The 26,322-nt window shown below is 31.4% G+C and overlaps 1 protein-coding gene across 1 annotated transcript; it reads right to left on the reverse strand.

Annotated features, from left to right (window-relative positions):
• Positions 1–9,742: 9,742 nt before the first annotated feature.
• LOC124938946 (long chain acyl-CoA synthetase 4-like) lies at positions 9,743–25,818 on the reverse strand. Its single transcript, XM_047479469.1, has 17 exons — positions 25,673–25,818; positions 16,766–16,829; positions 16,591–16,680; positions 16,356–16,412; positions 15,230–15,278; positions 15,059–15,135; positions 14,521–14,560; positions 14,330–14,424; positions 13,196–13,363; positions 13,001–13,111; positions 12,826–12,913; positions 12,361–12,427; positions 12,215–12,290; positions 12,019–12,136; positions 10,589–10,834; positions 10,037–10,176; positions 9,743–9,943 (listed from the first exon to the last, which is right to left on the reverse strand). Exons 1-17 carry the CDS (start codon positions 25,816–25,818, stop codon positions 9,743–9,745), a joined length of 1,833 nt encoding a protein of 610 aa, XP_047335425.1.
• Between the last annotated feature and the right edge of the window lie 504 nt (positions 25,819–26,322).

A 26,322-nucleotide genomic window follows, 5' to 3' on the forward strand; every position in this document is an offset into this window, starting at 1 on the left:
GGAAGGGTGGCCGCTTACACAACACACAACTCTTTGGTAATAGTCCGGTTAGAGACTAAAACCTTTCTCAGCACTGCACAACCTGTCACAGACTCTTGAACCGGGTTCAAGGGCGGAAATGTCTGTTTCAGGTTGAAGCAACGTTTGCGACTTTTAGATGATGTTTAAGAAGGAGGCTGTTTAACGTAGGTGAGTGACCGGTTTTGGAAGAACGATTAGTTTTGCGGTTTATGTTTAGAAAGAGCAGGAAATGAAAGCGAATGAAAGAACACAAGACACGGAAATTTGTTTATGGATGTTCGGAGCAAACCCTCCTACGTCACCCCTTCTTCTCAGGTTATGAGAAGGATCTCCACTAACTCTTTAGAGTTACAATCACACTTCCGGTCGAGCCCAACTTCGCTACTCGCCGGTTACACCAAAAACTCACACTTTGATGTAATACAACAACTTAACACAATAACACACAAGTGACTTCCGGTTTTAGGCAAACCGGTTTTAGAATATAAGACTTTATCTCTCTAGACTTTAATACTTTTATGATTTGTTTTCGTAATCCGTCACTTGCAGAACTGGCATTTAATGAAGACGATCCGTCTTCCTTTTATAGCTGAAAGTAGTTAACGGCTACTTTCTTCTCTCTCTTCTGGATTGGTTGATCGTCATCACGCCTGTTTGCAGAAAGATTGCTTGCACGCTTCAACTTCCTCAACACCTGGCATTCATGCAGGTGACTCTGAACAGATGATGACATAGCCGGTTTTCAGATTGATACACGTGTTGAACATCCGCTTCCGGTCGTCAGCATCGGATCAACAAGGCATCATTGCTTTCCTCCCATGCTTCTGATCGGATCCGATCTTCTTTTATTCTTTCGAGACACGTTTCTTCCGTCATGATACGTCACTCTTAAGATTTGAATCTTCTGACTTTTGATCTGTACTTTCCGGTTTCTGTGTCTTGTGCATTATGATCCGGTTGGAGTATAGTCTTTTGTTCTTCGTTAACCGGTTGCTTGAGAGAGTGAAGCCGGTTCCTGTGATCCTTTAACTTGATCACTTTGAAGCCGGTTTCTTTGAAGTGGTAGCGACCGGTTCTTGTCGCCAGATTTCCGGTTCCGGTTTGTTAAGTACCTGCACATGAAATTCAACTTATGTTTAGTTTGTCTGGCCGGTTCCAAAATTAATCTACTTAATTTTTCTATCATAATGTAAGACTAAAACCTTCTAATTATACCTTAAGCCATTTCCACCTTTCATCTGTGGAGTTAATGGGGATTGGTTCTGGTATCTTCAACAAATCCTTGTGTAGTCGCATAATAGAATTTAAAACACCTAGAAAATTCCTACTAATTGTTTCACTTGATCGTCGAAATCTAAACTTTATCATCCGATTTTTGACATGATGGGCTAGAATGTGTAGAAACATTGCAACTTGTTCATCAATCAACATGTGCTTTGTATCTCGCAACCTTCCTTTAACCTCAAGCATGGTGCATAATGTCTTAAAAATATATTTATCCATTCTCAATTGCTCAATACAGGTTTCATCACTTTGGTATACTAATATTTCCAAATGAGCCGCCTAATGAGAAAATCATGAAAGTATCTTCTCTCTAGTGATAGATTACGAGTGTTCATGATGATAATCACATATTGATGTTCAAGAAATAGTAACAGCAAACGCAACATACGCAGCCAGTATTGTATTAACAGAACAGTTTCATTAGTTTCGTCGACTTCCATCTCAGTTATGTTTAACTGATTCATGCTTGCAACCAAAAAGTCTGAAGTAAAAAATCAAATTGCAATTTCTTTGATATAGAAATAGCTATCAATAATACCTCGTAGCAACGCTAGGGTTCGACGATTTGGTGGATTCGGCGGCTAGGGTTGAAGAACAAGTCGAACAAGTCTTCAGCGTTGTCTAAACTTGGGAGAAAATGAGATCTGAAGGAGGGGCAACAATGGAAGACAATCTGGACGAGCAATTTCTTTGAGATAGAAAGAACTATCAATAATACCTCGCAACAATGCTAGAATTCGGCGATTTGGTGGATTCAGCGGCTAGGGTTGAAGAACAAATCGAACAAATCTTCAGCGTTGTCTAAATTTGGGAGAAAATGAGATCCGGAGGAGGGGCAACAATGAAAGACAATCTGACGAGAGAACTGAGAAAGATTAGAAATGAAAATCCTTGGATTTGAAATAGAAATGTATTTCAAGAAGAATAAGGAATTATTTTGCCAATAGAAAAATAAATCCAACTTTATGTCTAAACCAAACTTGAAAAACTGTCAAATAAAATAAAAAATATTACTAACTCTATGAAACCAAACACAACATAAGTTTCTCTTTAGCCTTGGTTGGGCCTCCGCGCCTAGACTCGGCTGATAGACCCATCTTAGGGTTATACAATGTCTTTGTAGGTGGGATCTACCGGTGGCTTGCTAATCATTGATTTTCCGACCAAAATTTGGCCACATTTTTTTTCTTCGAAATGTCTTAAAAAATAAATAAAACAATATTAATAATAAATAAATTCATTCCAATTTAACCTATTTACTAACTCATTCATTTATTTTATATATTTTGAATTTTATAATTAAAAATTAATAAATATTTTAAACTACTAAAAAAAATCATACTTACTCTTTTATTGAATCTCATAAAAGAGACGAGTAGTCAAAATGATAGATTTAATAAAAAAAAATATTTTAAAAAATTAAATTAAAATAGTTAGTTTCTTTTTAAATTTTAAAGTCGTCACTGATTTTTTACAATCAAGAAATATTATACGTGTATAAACATAAATTCAAAAAATTCTTTTGAGTCCGTTGTTTAGTAACACTCGAGAAATGACTTACGTGCTATGTCCTTTGTGTATAAACGAGCTTTCAATTTCTGCATACTTCTTATTTCTTATGTAGTTCTTCAATTTAATGATACATATGTTCCTTGAATGATTTGTTGGATTGCATTTTATCAATTTATTATAAATAAAATTAGCCTAAATTAATTTCAAATTAAAAAAAATGGATGATCTTGTTTGAGAACGACTATCCAAAAATATTGTATAAGCATTTTGGATTGTGTTAGGGAAGAACACAAGAAAATAGATCTTTGATAAAACATGCTTTTTTTTTTTTTATTTGTTAGACCATCAACTAAAAATTCACTTTAACCTCAATTCATCTAAAATTTTGACACAACCTAGATGACATGTATATTTATAACTTTGTGTAGATACGTTTTGATCAGTTTTAACTTTATGTAGGTCATATGGAGCCAAGACAGTAAGGTTCTTAAATCAAAATTTTCTTGATATTTTCTGTCACATTTTGATATATTATCAATCTTGCATTGGATACAGATCTAAACTGGCTAATATTGTGATATATTCTACATTGTGATAAATTTCTAGTTCGACTTCTAAACTGTTTATAATCGCGTTTAAAAAATAACTATAAAACTGTCTAAAATTGAGGTCTAAATAACTTAAAATAGTCACTTGAATTCATTTTTAATAATAAAATACCTCTAACATTTAAAAAAAATTCCAAAAAATATAAAATGACTTAGATTTTTTTTTTCACTTTATGGAATAAAAAAAATCACAAATTAGGGTAGTTTGAATATTTATCATTTTTCTTATCTTATTGTATCCATAACTTGCATTTGAGGACTCCAAAAATTAAGAGAAAAATTCTTAGATGATCTTTGAATTATTTCTTATATTTTGGTATATTAATCAATATTTTTGGATGCATTATATGTTTTTCCTATTATTCAATTGTGTTATTATCAGCACAATGCCTATATTTAAAATCCTATATTGTTCAGGTAACTAACTACTCTGGTTGTTTATTACCTGTCAAATAATTGGCATAGATGCATGATTCCACACATCCTAGGGGGACATAGGTAGAACCTATAGTCACATTAGGTTAGGTTTGAGAATTTAATACAATTGAAATTGTGTAAACATTGTTTTTTTAAAAGATCAAGTTGTTTCGGAGTAGAGACCGTCCATCTGGAATATACAATTCAATAGAAATTTTTCAAAAAATCCAAGAAACATATCAAGATCATCAAATTGAAGAACTACATCATTTATAAGAAACATGAAACTCAAATATGCGTAAATTGAAGCTCGTTTATATTATTATTAAAAGTAAAATGGAGTTAATAGAAAAAAATTTAAGCTATATCTTCCCATCTACAAAACTTTTTCTCAAATCCTAAACATGATTTTAACGCATCTTAATCTATCTATTGCAAAAATTAAATCTACTTATGATGAATTACACAATTGGGGATTCTGCTAATACTGGGCGTTCCAAACTATCCTCCCAATGAAAGTTCACGCAATGCTCCTTAGCGCCTCACTTGATATTTTATTTTTTACTAATTTAGAGAGGGTTAAAAAGTTTAAAAAATATAGTCTCTAAGTTCTCTCTTCCAAATAAATTTTGAAGGCACTTTGAAGTGTAAAAATTCTTCTCTGTATAAAAATGTTGAAAATTTGTTAAATTTTCGATGTGGGACAAATACATAAATTTTAGATTTTCAATGTGGGACAAAAAGAATAAGCTCATTATTCATTTTTTCATTACTTTTTTCCTTTACTTTTTAATTAGTAATTCCTAAAACGATATCCTTCTTCTATGTCATTTGTGTTGTTCGTGTCGCTCTTTTTAATGTCATTGCATTTTCTTATTGAGACCGTTTTTAATCATTTCCTATCAAAACACAATATTAAACACAAATATTAGGACATAATATTATTCCATCTTAGCCAATTGTAATTATTTATTTTGACAATTTGATTTTATTTATAAAATGTTCATATTTTAATTAATTAAAAATTTAATCGATACAACTTCACTCTTGAATTAATTATTTATTTTAATTATGTGAATGTGACCGTCTATAAATTTCATAAAATATATTTTTTAGGCTCGTGATTTTTTTAAAGTTATAAATTTGGAGTGTGTAAAAAATAGGTGTCTATAGAATTAGTTTATTTTTTTTATTAGAACCAAACCTCGTGAGAGGCTACCTACGTATATCATGAGAAGAGAATAAGTTTGACGTAATTTAGAGAACATTAACATTTTTGTTTATTTTTCATTTTTTATTTTGATGAAAACATATCCCTAGTAATGACATAGATTTTTTTTCAAAATCACCTAGACACGTGGGATGATCATAATTTTATTTTCATTTTCCGAGGCATGAACAAGATATCAAGATATGTCTTTCATCGATCCGAGAATGTGTATGTTCTAAGTGAAGTATCTTTTGAACATATTGTTGTTGAATGAGATCCAAATTTCTCCTCTATTTAGAGTTCTAATATCTCGTGATAACTAATGTTTGAGCAAGTTATTGTGATGATTTTCACTTAGAAGACAACTGCTCTTTTTCGTTTTTGTCTTTTTTGTTCTAGGAGAAATGCATGTGAAGATTTTGCATATGTCAATTTAGTTAGTTATGCAAACGATGTTATCTTCTAGTGTAATATTATTGGCCTCATGTTGAGATTGAGTGCTTATTGACTATCACGCTATTTTGGCGCACGGATTACGTTTGTACACATTCTCTTCGTCAAAAGAAATGTTTTTCATGGTTGTATTTTTATTGTTTTATTTTAACCGAACTCCATGAGAGGTTTTCTATGTATTCTCATAAAATAATAAATCAGGTTCAACGTAGTTTCGATCTTACAAGATAAAATCTTAAAAATTTATTCAAAAATGTGAGAGCATAGAGTTTAACGCAAACAAAAATGTTCTTTACCACACGAGATCCTCCTTTCTTATTCTTCCTCCTCTTCAATTAGAAAGGAGATCACCAAATTGAGGCGACCGACGATCTCCTTGGTGGTCAATTTCTTGAGGTCACCAAATTGCTCGATCGTGGTAACGATCTGCATGTATTTTGTAGTACGGCTCTAAGTACTCTTGACGACGAAGATCTCCTCCACCTTCTCTCCCAACGAGATAATACCAGTCACGATGAATGTCAATTTCATGGCGAAATCATCCACTAATTCCTCGTTCTTCATGTGAATCGCCTCAAAGTGTGTCTTCATGGTTTGCAATTTTGCCTCCTTGACTCTCTCCACTCCAACATGCATCGTCTTTAACGTCTTTCATGCTAGCTTGGCAGAATCCTTCTCGGTCACCATGAAAAGGATGTTCTCGGAGAGCACTTGATAAATGGTGGCGAGACTCATTTTATCTTTCCGTTCGTCGACCTCGCCGATCATCACACACCGAGTAATTATTATTTGTGAGTAACAGATAGGAGAGCATCACGTTCCCTTCTCTTCTGATCTTTATTGCCTCCACATCTCTAGTTTATCTTGTTGACGACATATTCTTTAGATAGACTCTGATACCAAATGTTGGTTCCGATTATCGGATCTTCTAAGAACAATGATGAATAAAGAAAATTAAGGAAAAATTGGGAAGGACAATAATATTTGTTGAAGAGAAAAAGTTTAAGAGTCTTAAGTATTGCATATCAACTTTGCAAACAACTCTTTTAAAGGAGTAGATTAGCCTAAAACACTAAACTACTTATACATACAAACTCATTAATAATTAAATAAAATTTAATTGCATAAAATACAATAAAGACCAATAACTTTCAATTTACTGACAATTAATGCTTAGTCTCACAATAATAAAAGGTCTCTGAGTTCAAATTTAGTACTTCTAACACTCTATTAAGACCATCATCCAACCTTATATCTGACAGATTGAATATAATCAGAAAAGTCGATTCGATAATATTTTGAATATTAATTTTAAAAAACTAATCAAACCAAATTAATTACTAAAATATTATCCCCTATATTGAATGTTTATCAGTTTGAATGCTCATCCATAGTTCAAATTATCATATTATCAGGTATATTTTAAATTTTATTGCTGGACTTAATTCATCAAGATTTTATTAGCTAAAATACAATATCCTAAAATGCACCAAAAACAGCATAACCGAAGTCATTTTTAATAAAGACCTCAGGTACCCATTTCATACAAATTGTAAAAAGAAGCTATATATATATAGTGCAAAAGCACTATGATGCAATGTAAATAGTTACTAATACTAGTTTGAGTTAAGAGTATATTGATGATAATATACTAGAGAGTCAAAGTAAGTACAAACATATGATACAGAATATCCTTAAACACGTTCAAAGATTGCAAATCAGCATATCTCCTCCTCCAAGTGCTTATTTCCCATCCTTGTACATGTTGTCAATATTTTTCTGCAACACAAAATCTGTTAGTAATTTTTCAAGTCTTATGTTGAAACTGAAATTATAATTCTAAGATAAAACGGTTTTGTAATTGAAGGAAATTAGGTTGAGAAGAGAATAATAGCATAAGAAGGCTTAAGTCTTGGAACATCAATTTCGAATTTCACCATGACTGCTACAAAACAATATATATAGTAATAACTAATTCTACAATCAACATATTAGCTAATCTTACACTTGATGCATAAATTAGGCTCAGAAGATAATATCTAACATTAATATTATATGTTAAAAATACTATCAATGTTCCATATTAGCTGCTTTCATTTATGCACCCTTAAGTAATAACTACTCTACAGTCAGGCTGGCCCATGTCAGATAAGCCCTAACTGTCAAATTCTAATTCCCCCATATTAGAGCTCCTTTGGGTTAACTAGAGGAAGTTGGTTGTTGGGATGGCTGGACTGACAGTACAATAGTATAAGAGTACCTATTTTAGTTGGTTTACTAGTTATTGAGATATGGTCGAAACTTTTGAACCCCATAACTTCTCCTAGTTCAACTTCGGCGAAATAACCTTATTGAACACGAAAAATAGCAATGTCCAACGTTAAAAGAACTCCCTCCATCTAATAGAGTCGCCAACAGTAGGATTGACTATCATATATATATATATATATATGATAAAAATACTATCAATATTAGATATTGTAATAAAATATCATTACCATATTGTTAATTGTAGTCATTTTCTTATATGCATAATTTAATCTCTATAAAAAGACCGAAATATATGTAATATAAAAGGGACGAAATATAATATTTATTTTTTTCTCTAAATTCTAACCATGGTATGTGAGCAGCGGAGCGGGTCTTTCATTTTTAAAGACACTGATTCATAATATTTTGCTGCCTCTGCCATGACAGGAGTATTCATAGTCGGAGGGTTTTGATAGTCTCGTAAATTCTTCGATTTCTAGTTGTTTAATTTCCCTTATTTGTTCATAAAACAAATCATAGGCATTTCATTGCCTCTATATGTTAATATTATTGGAGAAATCATAATAGGTTAAAATTGCAACCGATTAAGACACATTATATTATACTGGGCTTCATATGATATATTTTGTTATTTTCTTCAGCTATTACAGCATCAGAGTTTTGTTTCAGTTGTTGTTTCTTCACAATATACTATACCTCATTATTCAGTCAATAAACAATCATAGGTAGTTATTTGTTGCACCAAAAATGTCACTTGTTTCTCAAATTCACTTTCTTTATTGAAAGGTAGAATTTTGTTTGGGGTATCATTCTTTTGACATAATGTTGTATTTTCTGTGAACTTTCTCCTTTTATCGCAAAAGTGAATTCGATGTATAAAATATTTTGTCCTCAAATTGGTGATTTTTTTATAATGCATATACTTATTCACAAGCCTACTTTATTATGTGCATCCATATTTTGGATGATTTATAACACTCAAATTTACTTGGTTTGAAAAATATATCATCAATGTTTTAAAATATCGTCTTCAATCTCAAGTTGGAGGAAAATTTTTAACATATATAGGAAGCTAGCATGATAGCCCACTTTCATTTAAAGAATTCTAAATGCGAATCAAATCTGTAACTTTTGTTATTTTAGGAATCATTTTTGTCCCTTAGAACTAATTTAGTGAGTTTATAATATATAATCCTATATGGATTAACAATCACAAACATGAACATAATATAAGTGAGTATAGAAGCAAAAATACTTGTTAATGCCCTTATAAATTACCTTACTTTTTAGTTTTCTTTTATCTCTTATAAATTATCTACTTTTTTAAGAGAGTTTTCTTGCATCAAGAACCTTGACATCCGAGATACTACAAGGGGAGAATCCCAACCCCAATCCAAAGGCCAACATGTGAATAATCCTCTTATCTAAGATGGAGTAGGAAGAAAATTTTGGACTTACCTAAACTGATCTGATGTCCAGAAGATGCTTTGACATACCATTTGAAGTCTAACACTTGATTTTTGTGTTTTGATTAATTTCCACAAAATGTTGAACTCTATACCATTTCAGTTTCTTCAAAAGGATATTTTTTTTTTTGTATTATTTCAATAATGGACTCTAAAAATAATTATTTAGCGGGTCATGGCTGTGGGGTCTAGCTTCCTAAATAATAAAAATCAGTATTTGAGCATTAACAATAATATCAAAATTTGATCACACTCTTAAGTCAATATTTACCATGTTTCATGTTGAACTTTGAGATTATCATGGAAACTAACCTGATAATGTTTAAGAAGTTGAGCTCTCTTCAGCTTGAAAGTTGGAGTGAGGAGGTCATGCTCCAAGTCAAATGGATTGGGATCAAGATGAACGCCTTTAACAAACTCAAACCCTTTTAACTTCCAAAGAGAATTAAATTATGTTCATTAGGATCATCATCAAGAAATCTCTTAATTTATGATTTTCATCAATAAAGACATCTAACCTTGTTTTCTTTCGCCATTTTGTTCAGTTCTTCAAGAACATATGCTCTTGCTTCTGGTTTCTCACATATTGAACTGAAATCCCCTTTCACTCCATTTACTTCAGCCCATCTTTCTAAGAGTTCCTTGTTGGGATTGACTACAGCCACAAGGAAGGATTTGAAACTGTTTCCATAAACCCACATCTGTAGATGAAAAATGCTCCATAATTAATTATAGGATTTTCTAGATAAATTTCATTATCAGACTAATTAATAAGCATATATTCAAAACATTACCGCATCAATGCATGTAACACGTGAAAAAATGTTCTCCAATTTCTCAACCGCAACATATTCTCCTTGGGAAAGCTTGAATATGTTCTTCTTGCGGTCAATGATTTTCATGCTTCCATTAGGTTGCCACTCCCCAATATCACCTGCCATATTATGATTATATTTTATGAGCTAAACTTACAAGAATGTATTTGGAAACACATTTTAGATTTGAAACTATCAATAATATGTATCTCACTAAATTTGTTTTCATATCCAAAGAGATACAGAGGAAAAAACAAGTTTTCAAATAAATTTATTAACAATTTCTCATCTTGATAAGGGTTCATATCCAAAATTAGTTTCCAAATATGCTCATATGCTTATTGATGGAATGTGAATTTATCATATTGACGAATAATAATAAAAGTTTGGCTGAAAAACATGATCAACAAATTTGGTGGAAAAACACTTTTTCACTTAATAAATCTTTGTTTAACCCAAATGCAATCAAAATCATTTTCACTTTTTTACTTTAACAATTTTCAGAAGTGATTATAACAAAATAGCATGTACCTGTATGAAACCATCCATCAATCAACACTTCTTTGGTGAGATCCTCTTGTTTATAATAACCCGAAAACAAGGCATCACCGCGCATGCATATCTCGCCACGGGGAGGATTGGATAATGCATCATATCCCAGTTCAGGGACAGATTCTAAGCGTGCATCAATATTTGGATTTGGAGGGCCGACCGTACCAATCATTGATAGGTCATCTGGTAACCCAGCAAATGACCCTGCACATGTCTCTGTCAAGCCTGTTGTACAAAACAGGCCTCTATTTTAGATACTATTAACTTATTAAGTGTGCTCAAAATGCAAGCCTATTTGGCCAAAAGTTTGATTTAAAGGCTACAACATCAATACTTATATATTCTTATTTTATAAAATTTTAAAATATTAAAGATATATTTTAATCATTTAACCTAAATAAAACATTTTTTTATCATATAAATTTTTTTTCCAAAATAAACAATTTATTTGAAAAGACTCCAGGAAAGATGGAAGAGATGCAGAAGGGGGAGAATTATTGTCATTATTCTTCTCATGTGCATGATTGTCTTGTTTGGATGTATTCTTGAATAGTTTTGTCTATGCTGATGTCAATTGTAAGGATTGGAATGCGTTTGGATGTGTTGTTGATGGATTTGAATGTTTTTCCGCAATGTATTTTTATTATGGTTCTGCCAGTTTTTGAACTCTTTATGGACTGGAAGTGTATTGGACTTTTTTTGGGTTTGTTATTGTAATGCATTTGTTTGCTTCTATAGTATGTAAATGTTTCTGTCGTTGTATATAAACGATGTCTAATTAACATGTAAGAAGACTATTTCAGATTTCAAATATGAAATAATCTGTTTCTTCAGAAAAAGAAAACAGATTATTTGAAAAGAAAAACAGAGATCAAGCAAGCCCTGTTGTCAGCTAACATACTAGCAGAAGACATTTGTAGTCAGAAATAGATCCCTGATCTTTGAAATAAATGGAAGAAACAGTAGGTTCCAGGAAAAGGATGATTTATGACTAAGACCAATAACAGGTTGTTTCATGAAAACTAGTCACTTAAATTGAACAGGCATCTGCAACCTTATTGATGTGGGATATCACGTACATGATTAACCGGCCCATTTGAAAACACTTTATGGAATTGGAGCTGAGTTTGTTTTTGGATGAGAAGACGTTGACAAATTCTCTTGGAAACACTTTTCTTTGTCATGTTTTTCATTCGAATGATGATTTAGATGAAATAATGTTATTCACAAATTTATTGATGTTTTCTTGTTCAAATTCAGAACTAGATCAACTCCAGAAAGTGTTTCCTTGTTTTCCTTTATTTGTTGTTTTGTATTGTACTGTAATAACATTTAATATTTTGGACAAACAGATCAAAGGAAATATCCTAAGCATAGAAAGTGTTTTGAAGATAATATGTTGTACATACCATATCCTTGAAGAACATGAGCACCAGTAACCACGCGTAAAAAGGTTTCCACCGGAGTAGCGAGTGGCGCTCCTCCAGATAGAATGAGACGAATATTTCCTCCAAAAGCATCCTTTATCTGAATTAATTCAAAAGAAATAAAATTTCAGAATAACCAGGAACTAGAGAAGGAAATGATGAAAAATCCTTTCACCACCTTACTAAAGACAATTTTGTCAAAACCTGGAGCTGCCTCTACATGCTTGTATCCTTTTTTCATGTAATGCAGTTTGCTGCAATTTTTAGTTGTAGATGTATCAACCGATAAAACTGATGAGATGGATCAATACAAATAGCACTTACTATGCATAAGCAAGCTTAAATATTGCATATCTGAGGATTGATACAGATGATGTCCTCTCTATTAGACCTGAAAAAATCCAGCAGGGAATTTATTTGTAGATCCAAAGTATAGAAAATCATAAGAGCTTGTTCAAATAATCTGTTTTTTTAAATTAATCTTATCATTCAATTCATCAACCAAAATACCTTACCAAAATAACCAAAATTTTCAATAGCCTACCTCGAATAAGATATTTTGAAATAAGCAATTGGTTATTCAAATAACCAAAAGATCAAACAAGGCCTACTACAATAAAATATCTAATCTTTTTAGTTGATAATTTTATTGATGATGAGATAAGAGGTTTATTTGGATTAACCCTCATCAAGTGCTGGTATGCAATTTTACAAAGGGAAAAAATAAAATTAAAAAAGATGAATTTCTAAAATAAAGCCATTATGTTGTAGGTTGGGTCTGATATTTACCTGCATACATTTTATCCAGTACGCGAGGAACAGAACAGAAAACCGTTGGTTTTAGCTCTTTGATATCTTCCATCAACTGTTTAGGATCCTAGTTTGAAGTACATAAAAAAAACACATTATTCCTTCATTGGTTATAAGCATAAATAACAATAATATTGTTCTATATCAAACATACCCCACGCCAAAATCCAATGGCAGCGCCAATGGAAATGAACACTTCCTCCATTACTCGATCAAATATGTGTGCTAAAGGAAGGTAGGAATAAAATATATCTACCTCAAGAACCTGCAAATAAACAACTGACCATTTTCATAGATTGAATGTGTGTTTGACATTATTATGAAGCTCTTTGAATACATATTAGAACACCTTTTGATTCATGCTTTCAAGGGAATGATGTACTCCAGAAATGATTGAGAGAACACTTCCATTAGTAAGTATTACTCCCTTTGGGTCACCAGTTGTCCCACTTGTATACATTATTGTGCAGACATCTGTTCTCTTCTTTACTGGAAGATCAAATTGTTTCTTCTTTCCCTACAGATAAGAAATAACTTCAAGCCCATCAAACAACAAAAGCTAACATAAGGGAGAATGTAAATATATTTGGAAACACTTTGGTATCTGAATGGATATGGATGACTCAAAACTTGCTAATGAATATTTGGATACAAAACTAAATATATTTTATTTGAAATTTGTATTGGTTGGGATACACCGAAAATCGTGCAACCTTCAAATGTCTTCCGTATACAATCCAGTTGACCAATTACCCATGAAATTTCAACTTTGTGGATCTCGTCAATACGGATTTTCAAAGAAATCACCAAGCCAATCAGACATTGTCTCTGGCCTGAAGTTGTATCTGGATATGAATGTGTTGGACTATGTTGTCATCCTGCTATTTCCAAATGAAGCCCCCACTAGGAAATTTTTTTTATTTTTGTTTCTGAATCCACATTATATACATAAACGTTTAGAAACTAAATTTAATCAGAAGCATAAATAACACTTTTTGTATATATCTGGATGCAAATACATAATCAATAAGTTTTTTTCAATTGAGGCCAATATGTGTTAATTCACTACAGAACAAATTGACATGTAATAAGAATCGGGCCATATGAAAACATGTTGTATACCAGATATCTCATATGAATGTGGATCCAGATGAGACCATGTTTTAAAACAGAATTCAGTCAAACCCATATTAAAAAATTTAATGGCAGTTTCTTGTCTGGATCCAGATTTATCCAAAAATAAAGTCTTTCCAAGTGGGGATCCATCACAGGACAGAAACTGAGAACCAGATCCAAGTGAATAATTCTAACACTTTAGTAAACATAAAATACAAATATTGTTCATATCATTAATCAATTTCTAATATATTGGCTCATACTATCTTTATTAATATCATCAACAATAACCAATAACCAAAAGATATGCCTACCTAAAATTGAGGAAGTACTCATATGGATTTGATCATTTAAAATAGAAACTCACCAACTGCAGAAAATCATCCCAAGAGTGTATTGACAAACCAAACTCTGCAGCTTTCAATTTTTGTTCGGCTGTTACCTCTCCGAAGCTGACAAGAGCTATCCAACAAAGAGGGTAGAGTTAATAACTTGTAACATGTTCAATTTATGAGTTATTTTTCTAAGCATGTCATAAGAGATATAAAATAATCTTACTCTTTAAGCAGTGTGAGACATTAGGACATGTCTTCAGGACCTGAAATAATAAGTATAAATTATATCCAGGACAAGACAAAAATAGGAAACATGCCTAAAACGTAATTATAATCAAAAGTAATTTTGTTATTACAAAATATAACAAAAAAGTGTTTAGATAATTGAGCCTATTTGTTATCACGTTTTATGATGATCTGATCAAGAAAAATATACCTTTGTTAGTTTGTTATGTTTGCCAAAAATAATCATGATCAGGACTTTTATACCATATGAAGTAAAAAAATCACACTATAATGTGGATCATTATTAAGAAAATATCTAAATCATCATTCAAAAAAATATTATACCAAACAAAAAAAATGATAAATCACTTTCTACTAACTTTGGCGATTTTTCAATGATATCAGTTTTCAAATTGCCTCAACAAGTACTTTTTGATTGTTAGCTTTATAATAAATCACATTAAAGCTCAAAATGACATAATGTGATAAGATAAGTTTAAAAAATAATCTCCCCATCTAAGCAGTCAAGTGCTTACCTCAAGAATATTTTTCTCTTCAGCAAAAACAATTGAGATTTCTGCATGACATATGATGTACTTCACTGCACCAGCACCTGTACACATAGCATATTGGTCTGGTCAAATTTAATGAGGTTTATTACTTTGTATTGGTACAGATCAGTATCAGGGATCAAACAGTAGTATTACCTAAAGTGTCATATAATGGAACACAGTATATTCCATGAGCATTGCAGGCCTGAAGAAATTTCAACTGCGTTACAAAGAAGCACAACACCAAAGGACTAACCAACGGCAACCTCATGCAAGTAGAATTTCTTGAAGTTCCAGAATACAAAGTTTTGATGTTTATAGAGCTCTTACTCTTTATGATCAAACGTTTATTTATCATAATATGGAGAAGTCATTTGACCACTTTCTTTATGTATTATTCTCATACTTTTTGTAACAAAAATTCAAATGAATGATTAGATAGTCGAATAAGTTAATCATGGTAAACTTGCAATGAAATCAATTAAACTCTAATGACCTTCAATTTTTCCCCATCTTCCCTTCTTTGGATATATCTAGAAGTGATGTTCAAAGGAAATATAGATAGTCTCTGAACCTTTAATATATGAGAGGGGAGAATAAAACAGAAAGGAAAAAAGGAAAATTGTATTTCATTAGCTCATTACCACCACATTCGAAGCGAAAGCCGCATCATCCACGAGGATCAGACCAGTTAAAACAAGTCATGACAATGTTTACCATAAGTTAGCAAATATAAAAGGATGTGCAGTGCCAAGCAAAAGACACTCAAATCTCATTTTTAAAGAGATCTATATGATTAAGGATGTCTTGTAAAGGTAATGCATTGAAATCAAATTACTGTTACATTATGATTTCGAACAATTTTATCTTGGAAGCAATAAACCAGTTGCATCCTTCTGCACCTATTCATCAATTAGGCTAGCCAATCACAAATAATTTGAATCTTAAAGAAAACTAGACTTTTGTCACAATCTAATTATCTATTAAGTATTCAATATTGTCAAAATTAATGAAGATGATTACATTTAGCATTCAAATTCTCATATGTTACTCCAACAGCAATTATGCATGCCATTTGCATCAAGCTCATCAAGGGAAATTGCACAAAAATGTAAATAATTTATTAGGTTCAACAAACTTCTCAAGAAAGAAAGAAATTATTACAATATAAATTGAAGGGAGAACAAAGAATGAATTAGAATATAAACTAATGATCTAAGAGACCAATAATGGGAAGATTAACATTTTTCTTGCAAAAATGATGACAAAAATGATAGTTTACCTGCATGCTTATGATCCATTTTGAGCAATTGATGCTGTAAATTCCGCATCTACTTCCCTGCATTTTCAATATCAAAATGTAGCATAAAGCTGTCCATGAGAAATAACATTAATTACTTCTCTTCTCTTCTAGCCTAGCGATAACAAGAGCTGGATATCCCCAGGCTCTTAGGTTCGAGCCTGACAGGCCTACATTATGTTATCTTGAAAACAGAAAGTCTCCAAAACGAGATTACCTGTCCAACACCACATGTGCGGATGGAAACTCCAACTTTCATTACTACATCATATACTTCTTTGTATGTCATCCACACATATTTACCATCCTAAGCAAATTCAGAGGAAATAGTATTCAAAATGTCATATATGATTCATAGTAAAAGAGAATTGAAACACTTATCAAATGAATACCTTGCCATTAACAGTCTCACGTTCCCCAAGCATTTGTTTATTAGGATTTTTCTCCACAGATGTACTGCATGGAAACATAACAACTATTGACTTTGCAACATTCTGAACAGATGAAATACAACAAGTTAAGGCATCTATCAAGCTTTTGCATAGTTCCACTTTCACCTAGAAATCGGATTCATAGACATCCTATGAGTAATACAAATCTGGTGGAATACAATCACTTGAAGCGAAGAAGAATGAGCTGAATCAAAACTAGTAAGAAATTTGGGGAAGAACGATCAGAAATTGCGACTTTTTACTTCAGATTAATACTCACATAAGCAACATCACAGAACAGATGTTTTTGCTCTGATCAGTGAACGACACAAAGGCCGAGAATCAGAATCAATGTAGAAATCATGCTTAAACTATTACGAGTCCATTAGCGAACAAATATTGCACAACCTTACAGAGTAGTATCAAATGACACAGAATATTGTTATTATTCCAATTATACGTACAGCAAGAGATTGTGAGAAAATGCATACGAAAGCTATGCGGAGAAGGATCTGGAATAGCACTAGTAAGAATCGATGCTAGCGAACAAATATTGCACAGACTTCAGAATAGTATCAAATGACAACAGAAGATTGTTACTAGCAAGAATCGATGCTATTGCCGAAGTAGGAAGAACATTTGACCTGTGATTTTTACAACTTCCGTAAAAATTGCATGATTCAGATAGAACTCCGAAGAGCGAGAAGAGCTACGTGCCATTAAATGGAGTACACGGAGATTAATACCGAGAACCAGAAGTAACCGACCGGCATGATCTTCCATTCTACCGTTCCCTGATAACCCTTCGCTATACTGGAAGCTTATGCAACAGACAAAAGAGAGAGAGAGAATACTCCGTTCACTAAAGTTTAAGCGGGAGTGCAACCACTTCAAGAGAGAAATTTGACGGAACGAAGCGTCCTAAATCACGAGATGCAACCTTCATTCGCGAGACGCAACGGCATTCGCGAAAATGCAACCGGCAATCGCGAGACGTAAAAATAAAAAAATTTCACACGGCATCCGATTGTAACATTTTCGTAAAAAAAAAAAAAAAAAAAAAAGAAGTGTCACCATCGAATTTATTTTATGCGTGAGCCAAAAAGACAAATAAACTGATCTTTAGGTACAATGTCTTAATTTGAAGTTGGTTCTTAATTAATTTTCTATCATTTTAAAAATCAAATATAATAACTTCTTCCTTTAATAATAAACAAAATTAATTAAAATATATTTAATAATATTTTAATATTAAATAAAAACAATATTTTAAATCATTAAATCTAAAAGAATTTATTTATTATTATAAAAATATTTTAAATAACTTCAATTTTTCAAATGACCATACATCTATTAAACCAAAAAAATAAAATATGTACTTGCACATTTTTAAGTATTTTGTTTAATAATATCAAACAATCCGAGTTTGATTTGAGATATTTGAATAATCTTCAAATAATTTATCTTTTCTCTTTTGAGTTGAGTTTAGGAGTGTGAGTGGTTCGGTTCAGTTAAGTCGGTTTAGATATCGATATATAAAATCAAACCGTTAAGTCGGTCGATTAAAAAAATTAGAGAAGATAAATAAGTAAGAACGTGGTGTAGATTAAGAATATATTTCAATGTGTTATTACAATTATAAGAGTATGAATTTATACACTAAAAAGTTAGAATATGTACAGATTTTAAATACACTTAATATGTGAAACATGAAAACCAAGAGACTCAAGTGTGTTGCTCTTTAATTTTAGAGTCTTTAATAACTTCCCTCAAACGAAACGGGGAGGCGCACACCATGAGTTTGTTACGTAATAAAGCAAATCGGTTTGACGCAAGTCCTTTGGTGAGAATGTCGACAATTTGATCATCAGTAGGCATGTATCGAATGAAAAGAGATTTCTGAGTAACACGTTCGCGAACGAAGTGAAAATCAATCTCTATATGTTTCGTACGAGCATGAACAACTGGAATGGCCGACAGAAATGTAGCACAAATGTTGTCACACCATAGAGTGAGAGGTTAAAGTGGGGAGATGTAGAGTTCACGTATCAAGGATTTGAGTCAAATGAGTTCAGCAATGGCATGAGCTAGAGCTCGATAATCAGACTCGGTACTAGACCAAGCAACAACTTGTTGTTTCTTTGAATTCCAAGAGATAAGATTGTCACCAAGAAATATGCAGTATCCAGTTGTGGAGCAACAATCGTCTGGATAACCAGCCCATTCGGAGTTAGAAAAGGCATATATATCGAGAGAAGATGATGGACGAATTAGAAGTCCATACTGAGGAGTATGACGAAGGTAACGGAGTATTCTTTTTACTGCAGACCAATGAGTGGTGGTAAGAGACTGCATGAATTGGTAAGCACGATTGACATCAAATGCTAGTTTAGGTCGAGTATGCGTCAAATATTGGAGAGCACCAACAATGTTGCGATACAAAAATGGTTCAGGAAAAGTATTGACATCATGGCGAGATAAAGATGACCCAGAAGAGATTGAAGTCTTAAGAGGTTTTGTGTCACTCATATTGGCTCGGATAAGAATGTCATTGATATATTTTGATTGAGAGAAAAAAATGTCAGAGGTAGATTGATGAGCTTCAATCTCGAGAAAATAGTGTAGTGGACCTAAATCTTTAAGGGGGAAATATGGTTAAGTTGAGAGATAATTGAGGAGGTGTGAGAGGAAGAATTTCTAGTGAATATAATATCATTTATGCAGACAATAAATAACGATGTAATTTGTGGAGAGTGGTACATGAATAAAGGAAGAATCATTTTTGGATTCTTGAAAACCAATGGAAAGAAGAGCATATTTCAAGGTAGTATATCATTCACAGGGAACTTCTTTGAGTCCATAAAGTGTTTTGTAAAGTTTGCACACATGATTAGGATAATCAGGACGAGTGAACCCAGGTGGTTGAGAAGTAAAAACTTCCTCGTGTAGAGTTCCATGTATAAAGGCATTGTTAACATTGAACACTGATGAATGACGACAAGTGAGAGAATGGTTCGGATGGTAGTATGTTTAAAAACTGGGTTGAATGTTTCAAGATAGTTAATGCCTTCTTATTGATGAAATCCCTTTGCAACTAAACGAGCCTTGTGACGTTCAATGGAACCTTCGGCTCTTTGTTTGATTTTGAAAATCCATTTGCAACCCACGATATTCCACGAGGATTGAGGAATAATAGACCACGTATTATTTTGAGTTAGAGCATTAAACTCATTTGCCATGGAGAAACGCCATTGAGTATCTTTATTGGTAGTGAATAAGCATGTGGGTGGAGAGGTGGAGATGGTGACAATGTTAACATTGTGAAGGGCACGAATTTTGGCATGTGTGACCATATGATGAGAGGAACATTTAGAAGCATGTATAACGGTGGAAAGTCCACGTATGGGAGTAGGAGGATTGATTGAAGATGAGTTGGTTGTTGATGATGGTTGATAGAAGTTTAATGTTGGCGAGTTGGTTAGTGAAGATGGATGTTTAGAGTTTGATGATGATGATGAGTGTTCAGATGTTGAAAAAGATGGTAGTTTAGGGATTTGTGATGTTAAAATTGGGGAGATTGGAGGTGATGAACGTGGCAGAAAAGGAAAGTGCGGTGTTGGAGAGACTGATGTTGTAGAAAGATTGGTAGATTATGATAATATACTTTTAAATTGGAATATTTGTTCATCAAAAGTGACGTGACGAGAGATGTATATTCTGCCGGAAGAAAGGTGTAGACAACAATAACCTTTGTGATTTGGACTATAGCCAAGAAAAATACATTTTATAGTTTGAAGATCAATTTTGTGAGAGTTATATGATCGAGTGAGCGGAAAGCAAGAACATCCAAAAGTTTTAAAGAATAGATAGCTAGGAGGAAGATTAAAAAGAATTTCAAAGGGAGATTGACGAGTTTTACCATTTGAAGAAAGACGATTAATGAGATACGTACTTGTCAAAAACGCATCATTCCAATAAGATAGGGGCATAGAAGCATGAGCAAGAAGAGTGAGACTCATTACTGTAAGGTGGCAAATCTTGCGTTCAACAACACCATTTTGTTCACTTTTATGAGGGCATGATAGACGGTGTTTGATGCCATAAGTTTCAAGATAAGATTTCAGATTTCTATATTTGCCTCCCCAATCAGATTGTAGAGCTTTGATAGATGTGTTAAATTGATTTTCAACAAGTGTCTTAAATTTAATAAAGGTTGATAAGACATTAGATTTTCTATAGATAAGATATAACCTAGTAAAGTGGCTGTAGTCATCGATAAAATGGATAAAATATCAAAAACCGTTAGTAGAGAAATGAGGAGTAGGACCCCAAACGTTAGAATGTATTAATTCTAATTGAGACTTACACCGAGATTGAGAAACATGAAAATGAATTTTGTGTGCTTTTTCATATTGACAAGATTCACAAAAACTTAATTTCTTGTTGTCAATAATAGGTAAATGAAAAAAAGACATAATAAAGGTTAATGTTGATGTTGAAGGGTGTCCAAGACGATGATGCCAAGAGTTGGCAGATGGATGAGTTCCAATAAGATCTTGATGAGTGGGCGAAGGATTGACGATTAAGTGTAGGTGATATAGCCCATTTTTAAGTGTGTTGCGAAAGAGTTCCCTCTTCGTGACCTGATCCTTGACAATACAATAATTTGGATGAAATTCAAAAAAAGATATTATCGACAAAAAATTTGGAAAGACTTAGAAGATTTTTGGTTATTAATAGGACATGTAATATATTACGTAGATGAAGGTTTTTATTGGAACATGGAATGAATGATTGTCCAATATTAGAAATAGGAAGAGGGTTATCGTCTCCCATGTAAATAGTTTTGTACCATTATATGGAGTTGAGATGCTAAAATTGTCAAGATTCGTCGTGAGATGGTTAGTAGTACCAGAGTTGGGATACTAGTATGAGTCATAAACAGAAGAAAGTGTAGCCATCATAGCAGAGTGTGTCGCTGAATTTTGATTCTAATGACGTTGGCAAGTTTCAATCGAATGACATGTAAAGTTGCAAATCTTACAAAAACTGACTCGATCAACAAACATTAGCTGCATGACCAAAACGATCACACAATTGACATTGTATTTTATTTCTATTGGGCCCACGAGGCCCACGACCCAAAATAAAAGGCCCATTAGTAGAAGGACACCCTAACCCGATAGTAGAAGCCCGGTCGGAGTGTGGATATTTAAATGAACTTGAAGGCCCATTTATTTGATATCCATTAGAATTACGTGAGCTCAATATATTGCCAGTTTCATTTTTTGTATTATAATCACTTGGAGAGGAGACCGAACATTCTGCACTATAATCACTTGGAGAGGAGACCGAATGTCACGAACGTTGGAGTGGGATGGTTTCGAAGTCCCTCTCGATCCAAAAGCAAGATTAGCGGTTGGAGAGTTAGGGTGGAGTGATTCAAGGTGAATCTCATGTGTAAGAAGCATTCCTTGGAGGTCTTCGATGGCGATGGGGTCGGTGCGAGTGATTACTGCTACAGTGAGAGATTCGTATTTAGGACCAAGTCCTCCCAAAGCATAAAAGATGAAATCTTGTTGATATATGTTTTTCTCAGCACCAGCGAGACTATCGATGATTGATTTTATTTTCTGTAAATATTCGGCCATTGGGAGTGAGCTCTTCTTTACCGTCTGAAGCTGAAGACGAAGCTGCATTAGACGAGCTTGAGATTAAGAGACGAATATGCGTTCTAAAGCAGACCAAAGGGCTTTAGATGCAGTGCATGATTCACCAACATCTTGGGCTATGATGGATTTTGAAAGGGTGGAGAGAAGCCATGAAAGGATCCTCTAATCTTGTTCCTCCCAGATGGTAAAAAGTCGGATTTTGAGTGAGGACACTAAATCCGTCAGCAACATCGGCTTAGAGGAAGGCTTCAGGGGCGGAATTAGTTCCAGTAACATATGGATAGAGGCCATAACCTTTCAGGGTAGGTAAGATTTGAGATTTCTAAATAAGAATTTTTTTGTGATCGAGTTTAAGAAATGAGTGATTGAAGCGGAAAAAGATGAAGAAGAGACCATGGATACAGAAGTTTGTTAAAACCGAATAATGACTTTGATACTAAGTTAGAGAAGATAAGTAACAAAAACTTGCTATAGATTAAGAATTTATATTTCAGTGTTATTACAATTATAAGAGTGGATTTATACAAAAATAAGGAAAACTAAAATGTTAGAACATGTATCGATTTTAAATACACTTAATAGACGGAATATAAAAACTAAGAGACTCAAGTGTGTTGCTCTTTAATAGAAAAATCTTTAATAGAAAAAATCTCAAACAGTTGATTTCGCTTTATTAACCAGATTCCTCAATAATTCACCCAGAATTATTGTTAAATATTACAATTATATATAAAAATGGTTTTAAAGAACTTATATCAACCATATATTAGTTTTGAAAACAAGTAACAAAAACAAAATAAAAACTATAGAACTTAATTATTAAAGGAGATATCAATTATAAGTTTAACTAAATTATATATCTTTTTATTATTATTTTAACTATGATACGTAAGTACTCATAATAGTTTGGATTTTTTTTTAACTTTTATAAAAAAAGATATTATTTGATAAAAAAATAGGTTATTTGAGTTTTTTATTTGTTAAATTATTATAATGTCTTTTATAGTTAAAAATATTTTTTTAAAATAAAGTAAAGATATTTTAGTATTTTTTGTTAATAAAATTAATGATTTGATGGTTAAAATGATAGTTGATGTGATAATGATAATTTGTAAAAAAAAACTGATAAAAATCCACCAAAATTCAAAAAAAAGCTTGATAACACTAGCTCTAAGGTCTTGTTTGGTCCAGGTTATTTAAATAACTTGGAGAGAGAAAAATATAATTATTTGTGATAATTTTGAAAAAATAATAATTTTTTTTTGTGAAAAGACTTAAATATCTTGTTTGGATTTGATTTTTTTAAACCTAAAAGAAGAAAAAATAATGATGGTTGATGATTTTGAGAAAGTGATAATTATTTTTAATAAAAAAAAAACTTAAAACGTATTGATATATATAAATAAAATAAAAAATAATAATTTAAAATAAAGAATATTTTAATATTTTTGTTAATGAAATGAATGACGTGATTATTGAGAATTGACTAATTGAAAATTTGATTTTGTTTTAACTTTTATAAAACCTAAAGAGAAAAAGGTCAAAGAATATTGATATATATAAATAAAATAATAATATTTTAAAATATATGATATTTTAATATTTTAGTTAATGAATTTATTGATTTGATGGATAAGAGTGAAAGTGAAGTGATAATTAATTTTGTTGGGTTATCTGGAAAGTCCAAATCCGAAAGGCATAAGAGGTTAAGACCATCTCTAACAGAAAAACTCATTCTCAAACCCAAAAGAATATTCTTATAATATTCTTCCTTATATCAACTTTTATAACTTTTTAATATCACCCAATATATTTTAAAATATTATAAATTACACCACAATATTTTAATATCACCCTATTATTTTAAATTTAATTATAAATAAATTATTAAAAATTCAAAAATTACAATACACAAACTAAATAAAAAAATTATTGTTCACTATTATAATGTTTTTGAACATTATTATAATATTGGAACATTATTATAATTTTTAAATATTATTATAATTTTTTTAACATTATTATATATATATATATTAATATTATTATAAATTTATGTTATACAAAAATATTATATAAATGAATTAAATAAATTATATGAATAAATTAAAATAATAAATTATATAAATAATTTTAATATATAAAATGAACCTAAATTAAGCTTAGGGGTTAAATTTAAAAAACAAAAAAAGTTTTGAGTTGCATGAATAATGCAAACGCATATTTACGTTTGTAGGAGAGAAAAATGAGTGGGTTTTTCTCATTTTGAGTTTGAATATTTGTATCGATTAGAGTGAAAGAGGGAGTTTTGGGTATGAATTTAGTGTTCGGTGGTTGAAGTTGCTCTAACGTGATTTAAAGACCGCGAATTTTCACAAAATAAATAAATATTTCAAAATCTTAATCTTATCCCAAAGCTAAAGTTCAAGAATAAGTAAAATAAATAAAAATTCAAATCTTAATCTTATCCTAAAGCTGAAACTCAAGTTGAATTGGATTTGACAAGAATATTCAATTTCTAATTAAAATTCAATGTCTTTTTTTATCATTTCACCTCATCCATATCATCATTTCTTTATTTTATCCAAATATCCAAATATCCAAATATAATTTATTTAATATTTTTTCTATCATCTCTTATCACATATATTTAAAAGGATCATTAAAATTTTAAAAAACTATTTTTTTTACAAAATTAAGTCAAAGATTTTAAACTCAAAAAGTCTTTAGATCAATCCAGCTCTTGATCTTTCAAACTTATTTTTTTTTTTAATTCAAACTATTATTTTTGATTGGATGACTTTGATTGTGATTTTTGTAATAATTTGACAAAAATCAAGACTAACTGACATGATTTTAATTTTGGTCATAATAAATTGACAAGAACAACCATAACCAGCATCAAGACCCATTTTTAGGTTATGGATAAGAATGATCTTATATAATATACCATTCATTGTATACTTAGTTTATTAGTTAAAAAAAAGAGAAATAAAAAATTATGTTTAAACATAAAATGTATTTGATTATAAATTTTCACACGAATTAAATACGTCTATATAACTTATTTATTATTTACAGGCCGATTAAAAACATTTAAACACAGGATCAATGATTTAGCAACCAACCCATCCTATAAATAAACAACCGATAGAGATTGAAGAGAAAATATTGAAAAACAAAAAATAATGATTACCTGAAAATATCCCAACAGCTATCAATTCCTTCACGAGTATTAGAAAATCCAAAAATACTACGGTAAACGGGCCCCACAGACCGACCGTCGTCGGCCGCCTCTTTACCCTTCTCCACCTCCATCACATACTTTTTCTCCGGCGACATTTTTCTCTCTCTACAAATTACAAAGAGAAGATTTTATATATTTATTTAAAGTCATGTATAACGTATGATGTATTTTTTTATTATGGTAAATAATATATGTTTTAATTAAGTTACTATATATATAATTATATTCTTGATAAGTTTTGTTTTTTTATTTTACTATAAGAATATGTAATTTAATTGTTTTCTTGAAAGTGACGTAACTAGTTCGTACTTTTGTTTGGAAATTGATAAGGAAAGAATTTAATGTAGTTAGTTCAGTTGTTAGTGGTTGTAGAAGGTTATTTTATCAATTTGAAAAAAAAAAATATAAATCTTTTGGAAAAAAAAAATATATATATATATATATAATATATATAAATCTTTTGGAAAAAAAAAATATATATATATATATTGTAATAAAAAACAATTTTTAGGTAAATAATAAAAAAAATCACTTTTTATATTTTTATTTTGACCATTTTAAAATTTAATTATCATGATAAAATGTCACTCTTTTTTAAA

Source organism: Impatiens glandulifera, chromosome 1, assembly GCF_907164915.1.
Source record: "Impatiens glandulifera chromosome 1, dImpGla2.1, whole genome shotgun sequence".
In the NCBI taxonomy this organism is placed as follows: Eukaryota; Viridiplantae; Streptophyta; class Magnoliopsida; order Ericales; family Balsaminaceae; genus Impatiens; species Impatiens glandulifera.

What these genes read in the sequence shown, in the direction of transcription:
- LOC124938946 (XM_047479469.1), bottom strand. Translation starts at nt 25,818, where the DNA reads ATGTCGCCGGAGAAAAAGTATGTGATGGAGGTGGAGAAGGGTAAAGAG. An exon ending in CCATTGGATTTTGGCGTGGG is followed by an intron (nt 12,914 to 13,000) that starts GTATGTTTGATA and finishes ACTTCAAACTAG; the next exon opens with GATCCTAAACAGTTGATGGA. An exon ending in TGATGGATGGTTTCATACAG is followed by an intron (nt 10,177 to 10,588) that starts GTACATGCTATT and finishes ATAATATGGCAG; the next exon opens with GTGATATTGGGGAGTGGCAA.